This window comes from Ctenocephalides felis, unplaced genomic scaffold (genome assembly GCF_003426905.1).
Source record: "Ctenocephalides felis isolate EL2017-DRISC unplaced genomic scaffold, ASM342690v1 CF-g0.4_SCAFFOLD_01170, whole genome shotgun sequence".
In the NCBI taxonomy this organism is placed as follows: Eukaryota; Metazoa; Arthropoda; class Insecta; order Siphonaptera; family Pulicidae; genus Ctenocephalides; species Ctenocephalides felis.
In genome coordinates, this window is record NW_020537324.1 from 73,774,168 (window position 1) to 73,786,287 (window position 12,120).

General features: G+C 26.6%; 1 protein-coding gene across 1 annotated transcript in view; it reads left to right on the forward strand.

Annotated features, from left to right (window-relative positions):
* LOC113367635 (putative gustatory receptor 28b) overlaps positions 1 to 10,859 on the forward strand; it is a 113,158-nt gene extending 102,299 nt beyond the window's left edge. The window contains exons 3-6 of the mRNA XM_026609225.1: positions 4,414 to 4,541; positions 7,004 to 7,250; positions 10,441 to 10,530; positions 10,791 to 10,859. Of these exons, the coding sequence (XP_026465010.1) occupies positions 4,414 to 4,541; positions 7,004 to 7,250; positions 10,441 to 10,530; positions 10,791 to 10,859 (534 nt within the window). The remainder of the gene's footprint in view (positions 1 to 4,413; positions 4,542 to 7,003; positions 7,251 to 10,440; positions 10,531 to 10,790) is intronic.
* The last annotated feature ends 1,261 nt before the right edge of the window (positions 10,860 to 12,120 follow it).

The window sequence follows — 12,120 nt, forward strand, 5'->3', positions numbered from 1 at the left end:
TGTCGCTTAGACTGTGCTTAGCCTGGGTAATTTTTTGATTTGAATTTTTAATCCAAAATTACAAAAATATTTTATGAAAAATAAAAAAAAGATGTAATAATTTTTTATCCTCAAAAGCAATTGTTTTGTCTTTATTAAATTATTTATTTATTAAATTTATTCTTTTTATCCTAATTATTGAATTTAACCCTTTTTGCACCTCTAAAAGCACAACCACTAGACAAAATATTGTTCCAGAAAATTATCCTAAAACTGATTTTTTTTTTAAATTAAAAATAATTTGAATGTTATTTAAAAATCTCAAAAATAAATACTATATTCACATTTCTTCAACTCCAAAAACTACCCTTACCTAGACCAGAGTCGTACTTACACTTTGCTCTAAAATTAGACAAAATTAGACAAAAATACGATTAGTTAAGTAAAAAAAAAATAAAAATAAAAATGATTTGAACATTAATGCATAATTTCAAAAATAAATACTATATTCCCAATTTTTCAACTCTAAATATCACCCTGAACTAGTCTAGAGTTGTACTTACACTTTGCTCTAAATTTAGACAAAAATACGATTAGTTAAGTAAGAAAAATAAAAATAAAAATGATTTGAATGTTATTTCAAAAGTTTACGAATACATACAAAATCCACGATATTTTCAACCCTAAATATCACCCTAAACTAAACTATAGTTGTACTTACACTTTGCTCTAAATTTAGACACAATTAGACAAAAATACGTTTGGTTTTTGGATTATAGCTCTTTCAATTCTGATAGTACCAGAACTTATAATATACTATTTCAAAGGTAACTACAAAAGATACATTTTTCTCTAACATAATTTTTTTCGTAGCTCTTCCTAATAAAGTATTAATTATATCACATTATTATTGAGTCAATATTAACTATTTTTGAAATTTGGCACAAAACTCGCAAGTCTAGAACAAAATTATGAAAATTATAGACAAATTGTAAAGAAATGTCTTGCACATAATTGCATAAAGGATTAGGCAAGATTGAACTAGCTGTAAGTGGAATTCTGTCTTAAGGCAATTAAGGCATCGTGCCTTAAGGCAAATTGCTGGAACTTCCCGTGCCAAAAATTATTATTTTTTTAAAAACGATTAACATTTTTGAAAAAATTTCACTTCGAAAAAATAAGATTTTTTAGAAATTTTAAATCGGACAAAAAATTACTTTTTTTTGAAAAAAAAAATTTTTTTTTAAAAATTTTTAAATAATTTTTTTTATAAAAATTTTTTTTTGGAAAAAATGTTGTCTTCATTTTGATATATTTTGGAAGATCTGAACTTTTTTTCAAAGCAATCGTACTGCTTTAACTGCATAGAGACGAAATATAGAAGCGCGTCGCTGTCTAACGGAAAAACAATAGTACGGAACCCATAGGAATGTGAACAAAACTTATACTTATTGTTAAAATCTCAATAAAATATCTGATAATTTGATATGCATATGTCTAATGTCTAATGATTATTGTTGACCGCCAAATGTTATTTTTTTTAGTTTTTTTTACTAGATCTCCGAAACCGCTAGACCTATCTTCATGAAAATTTGATCAAATCTTCATCTTGTTAATACAAGTAAAATGTTTTTTGAACTATACAAATCGGACGCTCCGTTCTCTTAAAAACTGAGTTACCGTTTTTGGCACTTTTTGCCCCGTATCTCCGGAACGGCTAGAATGTTTTTTGAATTATTCAAATTGCTTCATCCGTGTTCCCGAAATCGTCGACGAAAATTTGTATCCGAACACACACACATGCACGCACACACACACACACACATACATCAATTTTCTCCAAGGTATGCCAACATATTCAGAAACCTCTGAAACGTGAAGATATATAAAAATTTTCATTTTCGATTTTTTTGCGATTACTTACCCTATGGAAAATTAATTATAAATAAATCAATTTATCATCTCCAGAACATTAACAATCGTCATTTCATTTCGAATCAAATTCCAAAAAAAAAATAGTTGCCAAATTTACACAAAATTGAAAAAGTGCTCCCGCATAGTCACAGTCTAAACGCATTTGCAAATAATTCTGTGCGACATTTTCACTTATACTGTGCTCAGCTTGGCGGCATTTTCACATTTTTCAATAATTTTCACAAAATTGGAAAAGTGCTCCAGTACACAAACAGTCTAAACGCACTTGGGTAAACATTTGTACTAGAGTGGCGCTTAGACTGTTCTTAGCTTGGGTGATTTTTTGAATTTTTAATCGAAAATTACAAAAAAATTTTTTTGAAAAAAAAATTAGAAACAAAAATTTTTTTTTTCCAAAATCAATTATTTTGTTGAAAAAAGCAGAAAGTTCTTTGAATCATTTAAATCGGACGCTTAGTTCTCTCAAAAACAGCCATTTTTTTTTAATTTAGCTCTGTATCTCCGAAACCTCTGGGCCTACCTTTGCCAAAAACTAATCAGCACATCTCCCTATCAATAGGAATCGAATGTTTTTTAAACCATTCAAATCGGTTGATCCGTTCTCTTAAAAACTCGCTTTCTATTTTTTGCACTCTTTGCTCCATATCTCCGTAACGGCTGGACCTGCCTTTGCCAAAAACTAATCAGCACATCTCCCTATCAATAGGAATCGAATGTTTTTTAATCCATTCAAATCGGTTGATCCGTGCGCCCGAAAACGTGGACGAAAAAACGCGGACATACAAAACACACACACACACACACACACACACACATCCATTTTTTCTGAAGTATGCCAAAATGTTCAGAAACCTTCAAAACGTCGAGAAATGTAAAAATTTTCAATTCCGATTTTTGGACGATTACTATAACTTACCCTACGGGAAGTTAATAAATCTTAAATAAAAAAAGTTAAAAAATAGCATTATATATTTAAATTTAAAATGTTCAACTGTCCTGACCAATACTGGTTGTACTAAAATGTGCAAAACCTTAATTAATCAATTTTTATTAATTATAAAAATAAAAATATTGCTCTTTATTTGCTTTAAGGCATGATGCCATGCACCACTACTTTTTTGAAAAAAAGTTAGTAAAAGTTGAAGAAAGTAAAGTTCAATTAATTAAGTAATTTTATTATGAGTCATTAGTACATTAGAATTTAAAAATTCATTTATACCATTCTCTGGTAAATTCATGGAAACACTATTGTTATATAACAGTAATTTTCTTTATTACTTGACGAATAATTGAAATTTCATTGTGAAGTATTGAATGCAGAAAGTTATTGAATTAACTTATAAAAATGTATTAAATAATTAATTAATAAAATTTGTCCTATATTTTGCAGATATAAAAAGACTGCAGTAAGTCGCGTGTTTTTTAAAGAGACGAAAGTTTTAATATTTAACTGAAATTTCTTGAACAGTTTGGGTGAAACTATATATAAATAAAATTTATAAGAATTAATGTAAAATTGACATTACATGAATATAAATAATAACAAAACTAATTTCAAAACCAAAATTATTATTTATAATTTATATATTTTTATGATTAGATTTTCAATATTTTTCAAAGAAGTAACTACTTTTAAGTTTTGTGTATCAACAGTCTGGAATCAAAATTGTTATAAAACGAATTATTATAGGGATTCGTTTTTAATAAAATAAAGTTCGTAATTTTATTACAAATATTCAAGTAATTTTTTTTACAATGAATCCTTCAACAAAATTAAAATCCGAGCTTTTATCAACTCTAAAACCCTTACACTACATTTGCTCCTTCGTCGGACTAGCTCCATATAGCCAAAACCACCAAAAAACTTACACCAAAAAATATTTGGTGGTACTTAAACCAATTTTGGCAATTGTAAGCCATGTGTACATTTGGCAACTAATGCAAAATTCTCTCAGAATTACCAAACGCACCAATATTTTGGACAGAGTTATGAGCATTCAGGACCAAATTTGGTGGTTGTCTACAGTTTTATTTGTTTGTTTAGAATTTTGTGTAAAAAATAAAATTGTTACATTTTTCCAAGATTTGCAAAATTTGGAAGTTGAATTTGGGCAAATATTTTGGTCCCAAAATAGTTACAAAAATCTGCAAAGATTTATTTGGAGTTATTTGGGTTTCAGTTTTGTTGCTGTCGGAGTTTGTACGTATTTTGATTTTTTTATTTATTTTGACATCGATGCCAAAACTTTTTTCTGTAGCTTACCATTTTATGTAGGTTTTTTAAGTTCTGTAGGCACTTTTAATTTAAAATTCGTTGCTCTAAATATTTTAATAAAAGATAGATTTGCAATAATCAACAGACACTTTGCTGGTATGACATGTAAATTTGATGTAAGAAAGGTGAGATTTTCACTACGCGGAAAAAAAATTTCAGCAGTTTCTGAGGGACAATATAATAAATATTATTTTAATTTTATTTATGTTATTTCTTATTTTTAGGTGAGCTTAGTTCTGGACAAGAAAATCGAGGAACAACTGCAGGCAATACGTCTAAGCTGCCAACTGCATACGAAACTCTGCAAGATTTCCAGACAATTAAATTCGGCTTATAACATACAAATCATTTTGTAAGTTTTTTTTGTCTTAAATTTATTTGAAAACCAGACTCGATATTTATAGTTTGGATTAATGATGAAAAATATTGTTGACTAGACGTTTTGCTTTGCAAAGTAAAATTTGGGTTTTTTGATACAATTTTCAACTATTTATTTCAAAAATAACATTTATGCTTTTTCAAAAAACTAGGCATTACGATTTCCAGTTTATATCTCTTAAACATACTTATATATCACTTAAACTTTTTCATGAATATTTGATTGATTTACTAAATTTAATCAGAGTATAAAATGACAAAAAACATGACTAGATTTTCTTTGATCCATCAAACTATTTTTTAAAATATTGAAAGAGCCTTTGCCAATATTTTTAGGTTTTCTTATAAAATATTTATAATATAATAAAATCCTTAATTTGATTTGAAAATTTTGTTACAATAATATTTAAAGTCAATTTATGCCTCACATCTTAATTTAGAATGATTTTTTTTTAACTATCAATGTAGATTTTTAGTTATACAAACAAAGTATATTAATCATTGCTATCTAGAATAACATCGTGTCAAAATTTCTTTAAAAATTATTAATGAAACAATATTTGATTTGAATGTGACATCAACTTGACTCTGACTAGAATTTTTAACATATTTAAAATGTAAACATTTACAAAATATTTCTAAATTAAAAAAGTTAACAATTATTTATGGTTTGTTTGCAAAATATTCATAATATCCATGTAATAATAAAATGTACGGATCTAAACAAATCTGGATCAATTTTTAAAAATGAAATAGAGTTAAATAAAAATTTGTTGCAAAGACTTTTAAAGATTCTCAGAAAATTTATGAATAATAATGAATAAATCATAAAAATACAGAGATCTAAAATAACCTTCTCAATAACTTAATAACTCATTCTATAACTCAATGACTCTCTCTATAACCTAATGATTCGCTCTATAACTCAATATATTTTGATCTGCAACTCAATAATTCGATCTACAACTTAATAATTCAATCTGTAATTCAATAATTTGCTCTGAAACTCAACTGATCCATTACTCAATGAAAAAACTTACTCAGAAGCTCAATAATTCAATAACTCGCTCTTTAGCTCAAGGACTCACTCATTACTTTACTCAATAACTCAAAAATTTGCTTAATATTTCGCTCAATAACTTACTCGTTTTTTCAACAACTCAAAAGCTCACTCAATAAATCAAAAATTTACTCAATAATTTACTCAAAATATCGGTCAATAACTCAATAACTTATACAAAAACTCATTTAATAACGCAATAACTTACTCTAAAACTGACTCAATAATTAAAAAAACTCGCTCAATAATTTACTCAATACCTCAATAATCTACTCAATTACTCAAAAATTTACTCAAGAATTAAGTCAATAACTCGAACATTCACTCAAAAATTCACTCAATAACTTAAATTTACTAAATAACTCAAATTTTACTCAATTACTCATTCAGAATCCCACTCAATAACTCAATAACTTACTCTAAAACTTATTTAATACTTTAAAAACTTACTCAATAATTAAAAAACTCGCTCAATAACTAAATCCTTCACTCGAGAACTCAAAAATTCTCTCGATAACTCAAAAATTCAGTCGATAACTCAAAAATTCACTCTGAATATCACTCAATATCTCAATAACCTACTCTTAAACTTATTTAATGAATCAAAAAATTACTCAATAACTAAATCATTAACTCTATAACTCAAAAATTCACTCAATAACTCAAAAACTCACTCAAAAACTTGCTCAAAAAATCACTCAATACCTTAATAACTTATTCAATAATGGACTCAATAACTCAAAACCTTACTCAAGGACTCAAAACTTCACTCAATAATTTACTCAAAAACTCACTCGATAAATTAATCAAAAACTAACTCAGTAACTCAATTACACAATAGCGTACTCAAAAACTCACTCAAAACTGAATAATTTAATGAAAATAACTCACTCAAACTCACACAATAACTTACTCAACAACTCAATAACTGAAATCACTTTCTTTAGGTATCATTAAAAAAACTTGCCTAAACTAGATAATTTGAACTAAATAAGACATTAGTACTCTTTTCAAATGCTTTTTAAAAACTATACAGACATTATTGGAGTTGTTAGCTACATCATATATATATATATATATATATATATATATATATATATATATATATATATATATATCTTATCTATAGATGATTCTGAAAAAAATCAACATTATTTTTTTAAAATAAGATAAACTTAGGCCATTTTAAAATCCCTTATGCACCTGCATAAGGAACCTTTGACAAATACGTGTGAAACGCTTTTTGTTTTATTTTTATTATTATAAATCAATAGAACATATATCTAGAATTATTCATTCACCATTCAATTAATCTTATTTTCATACTATTAAAATTACACAAAAACCAAATCTTAATTTTATTTCCTTTTATCTAGGTATGTAGCCCTAACATTCGTAGTAGTAGTGACCCAACTCTACTACGTGGCCCTAGGGTTCATGGACCCTGTAAACGAGTATCGAAGTACATCCCAAATTATAATGTCTGTGAATTGGGCCAATTACCATTTAATTGGTGTCATAGCATTGGCCGTAAGCTGTCATAGGGCCAGCAAAGAGGCCGCCAGGACCGGAGTGCTTTTGCATAGGATGAGGAACCGACATCAGAGCCGGGTTAAAGAAGTTGTAAGTAGGAGAAAATTATATGTATAATATATATATATATATATATATATATATATATATATCTTATATATAGAAATGGAGCTCTCGATCAAATGATTCAGTAAAACTCGAAAACGGCTAAACCGATTTGGCCAGTCTTAACCTTGAAAAATTCGTGCTAATCAGTAGGTTGTCGGTAAGGTGAGATATTAGTTTTAAATCGCGTAAAAACTTTACATTTTTAATTTGAAAGTTTTTGTAGAAGCGTAATTTGAATATAACAATGGACGGTGACTAATACCTAAAATGTCAAATGTTTTTGACATATGATGTTCAATTACGTTTAATAGGATGTTTTACGTGAATATTATTTAATTATGATTAAATTGTAGTAAGTAGTTTTGTTTGTAGTTTTAATCATACACAAACACGTTATTAAACGGGCCGCAAGTGTTACTAGAAACACAAAATATCAACTTTTTTGAAATGTTAATATGAAAATGCACTTTTTGGCGTTGTAGCACTTTTTTTTGCAAATCATATTTTTCTCAAACACGGTACTCTAAAAGATCTCATTTGTATAATTATATACTCATTGGTATTTATAAAACATTTTCTAGGTTATATTACTTTTTATTTATGTTATTTAAATTCAGAACCTAAATTTGATATAGATCAAAGGGATTTTGTCGAATAACATTTTTCCAGCTATAATTTACCAGAATTTATTGAAGAATAAATAGTAATATATGAAGGTCCGGGGTTAAATAGGTCCACCACCGATGTGTCAAAAAACAGTAAAGTTAAGCATTGTTTAACAATATTTGAAAGTAGAGGGAAAAAGATGTACAACCAGCTATAACCTTGATTTATATGACTTTGCTATCGGGAAATAAACGGTAATCTTTGAAAATCCATAGTAAAAGTATTTTCTTCTGTTGGTACTTTTTTAGCACTAGTTAAAAGTGTAATTATTTTTTAAAATACCTTTAAAATTAAAATAAGACATTAAACCTGTTTGCCATCTGGCCGTTCCAAATTACCCCGCCTATAGGGTAAAAAGGTCTAGATAACAAATTTTTGAAAGACAGCAAAAAAAAAACACATTTTTACAATGATGAAGTAGCTGGTAGTTTTACTGAACGTAGTCAGATAATTGTTCGTTTGAAATGTGTCATTTGTTGTGATAAAATTGGTTTGATTTTCATAATAAAATTTATATTTGCTCAAACTCAAATTGGACCTTTGTGCCTCGCCCTGCTCTACATATATACTTTTTATTTAATTTACTTTAATTCAAGGTATGTTACTTTTCAAAAAGCAGGTCAAAGCAGATATATCTAATTCATTTTCTATCTCTCCTCGCAGAAATTTGAAAAATTTGTATAAGCTCGGTAGTATTATTTACAATTATACACAAAATCCAGAATCCAAAAAGAATCTGAAAAACTTGAAACGTAATCAATAAGTCGAAAGACCGAAAAAGACTCAGATGGATTATACTATGTTTTCTATAGAAAGTGTATAAACCTTCCGGTTTGATTTTATTGACAAAATACAGACAAACTAATGGGGTTTATTGTTTTTATAATACTTCATTGCATATAGCATTCAAACAACGCATCCTTATACACTTAAAGTATTAAATATTTTCTAGAAACTCAAGAAATTGTTTAGAATATACCTTACTCACAAAACAACGTTTGCCGGGTCAGCTAGTATATATATATATATATATATATATATATATAAAATTAAAATATCACTACAAGACCTATTTTTCCCTATAATGATGGTTTACAGTTCATAAAACAAAGAACGATCATTCATCCGACGACGACGACGACAATATATTTCCTCGAAAATTCTAGCAAATGTTAGGTGATAACATGAAAAATGAACTGTTTGACAAGATAATTCTCTGATACAATGAAAGCTTAAAGCTTTGAAAAGCTCGATGAGCTTTTGCTTAAAAGTTTGTGGTGGATCATTCCACTCTTAGGGGAAGACAAGGGAAAAAGATACATTTCTATCTAGAATCATAATAATAATAATAATAGTAATGAGAACTAGAGTGTGGTAGAATTTTGTGAATATATAGAAAAAAATTGGAAAAATAAAAAGTTGTTCTTAAGTTGTTTCAAACTGCTTCAGAAAAAGCTTGAAGAATTTTATCTGAAATATTAGGTTGTCAAATATCTCCCTTCCGCTTTTTTGCTCTTGATTTATAATACAAAAAGGCGGAAGGGAGATATTTGACAACCTTATATATTGTTCAAAATTACCATTGATATCACAACTAAGAAATTAAATTAAATATTCATGTACAAAATTAAGTTTCTTTAAATAAAAATGGTCCACCAACAAGACTATTTTCAAATTACGACGTTTTCTACCAGTTTCCCCTATATATTTCTCTTGTTTCAACACAGAATTAAGTAATTCAAAACTTTTGAAAATAATAGTCAAAGTTTTGTTAGCGTCAGCGTACTCTTATAGTTTATGTAAAAAAGTTTTTTATATTCTTTTTTGTGAACAATGTAAGTAGTTTTAGAACTAAGAACAGAAATTGACAGGTAGGCATCTTGCAAAGTAACAGATGCGAAGACTATAATATAAAATTATGTTTAATAAAAAAAATATTAAAAGTTACGTGAGTTTGATATTAGATATAATTAAAGAGAAATTATGCAATAAAATGCAGGTATATTAAAAATTGTATTTCCTATAGAGTAGTAACCTGTTTGTCGGATAGTGTTTCAAGATAAATATATAAATTTGAGGTAAACCATTATAATTTTACTTCAATTTTGTGTATATCTGATTCATAAAAAGTAACATAAAAATTAAAAATAAAATTCATTACATCTGCATTACTTGGACAATTAGAAAATTTACATATTTGTAACAAAAAAAACGTGTGATCAAATAAAACGATCCGAAATAGAGATGAAAATATTAGGTTGTCAAATATCTCCCTTCCGCCTTTTTGTATTAAACCAAGAGCAAAAAAGCGGAAGGGAGATATTTGGCAACCTAATATAACATAACAAAAATTACAAGAGGCAGAGTTAAGCTCAATATGTTTTCAATAATAACATCCGTTGTCTTAATAATAAAAATAAATATTTTTGAAAACCTATTTCTAAATCATATAATTTATAAAAATTTAAATTTTTTAACAATTTGATAAAAATATATTAAATTTCAGATTGAAATGTGGTCTTTGCAATTACTTCATCAAAAACTCGGTTACACAGCCGGAGGACTTTTTAGTATCGACATGACTTTAGTTTATTCGGTAAGATTAATTTATTATAAGACAAAATAATTATATATATAAATATTATAAAATTGCCTATATAGTTACATTTTCCATTAAAGTTATGCTTATTTAAAAGAAGAACTTTATTAAGACAGTTTCAACTCTTATATCGAATGGCATAATAATAAGGGAAAGTCCCGTAACACCGGACGGCACCTGAAGCCGGACGCTCTATTTAACATATATATATGTATATATATATGTATATATATATATTTAAATATTATTTTTTTCAGATTATTGGTTCAATGACGACATATCTAGTAATTTTGATCCAATTCAACATGTTGGGTGCCCAAAGATAAACGCCTTTATTCAGTTCACCAGATAATCAGACAGCATTATCGATAACATCATAAATTTTAGATAATTAATTAATTTTTAGAATATTTATGTATATAAAGTAAATAAGTTTTGATAATTATAGCATTAGTTACAGATTGTATAGAATAAAAATAAATTATTTTAATAATTGCAGATCTGGATAAGATGTATATATAATAATAACACTTTTGGGTAATCACTTTCATTTACTTAGAGAGTGTTCAACTAAAGAATACTTCATTTTTGTAATCGAAATAAATTCATCACTGTTGTATAATAAAATAAAAAATTTCCTTTTCAAATATAAAACAAACAAAAAATTTCTTCATCTTTCTCACGAAACCATCCGTGGCGAAACGGAGTTCGTCGGGTTTGCTAGTATATATATATATATATATATATATATATATATATATATATATATATAATAGAAATGTAGATTATTAAAATAAATCCTAGCTAAATTATTATATTATTTATTAGAACATCACACATATTACTCAATTTAGTTGCATTAGCAAAAAGTTCATTTATAATTTGTTGTATAGAAATGCTTGAAATTTATTTTATAAATATATCGACGCAAAAATTTTATAATTTTTTTTTGTAACTTGTTTAGGATACATTTTAAATACAAAATTTCAATATATAAAAGTAATTGAATAAGTAAATTCATAACAGCTAAAACAGATAGAAATTGATAGAAAATTGTATATATAGTAATGAATGAAATATCAAAAATGTATTAATGTAATATCTTTTAAAAATATCTCAACAAATTTATTGTAGAAAGTATTCAAAATTCTGTTAAATAGATTAAAAAGCATTTTTTCATATTTTATTACAGAAAAAATATAGAAATTTATTTTTTAAATACATGAACGCAAAAATTTGCCGACTCATAATTAATACTTTTAATTGAAATATATAAAATTAATTGCTTTTAAAGTTTTGACAAATATAATAAATGGATGCTTTCAAATTATTTAACAATTATTATACAACTTTGTTTCCGCCGTTTCTTACATAAAAGTTCTTTAAGAAACGGCGGATGCAAAGTTGTATACCTCATTTTCTTCAATTGTGTTTTAGATTAATTGACAAATCTTATATAAAATTTCAATTGTAATAATAATTACAAAAATTAAAATTTGATAATTAAAAAAAATCCAACTTTGTTATAAAAGGACTTGGTGGGTATATTCATATTTTGCTAGATAAATGATTAAAATTGATTTCTAA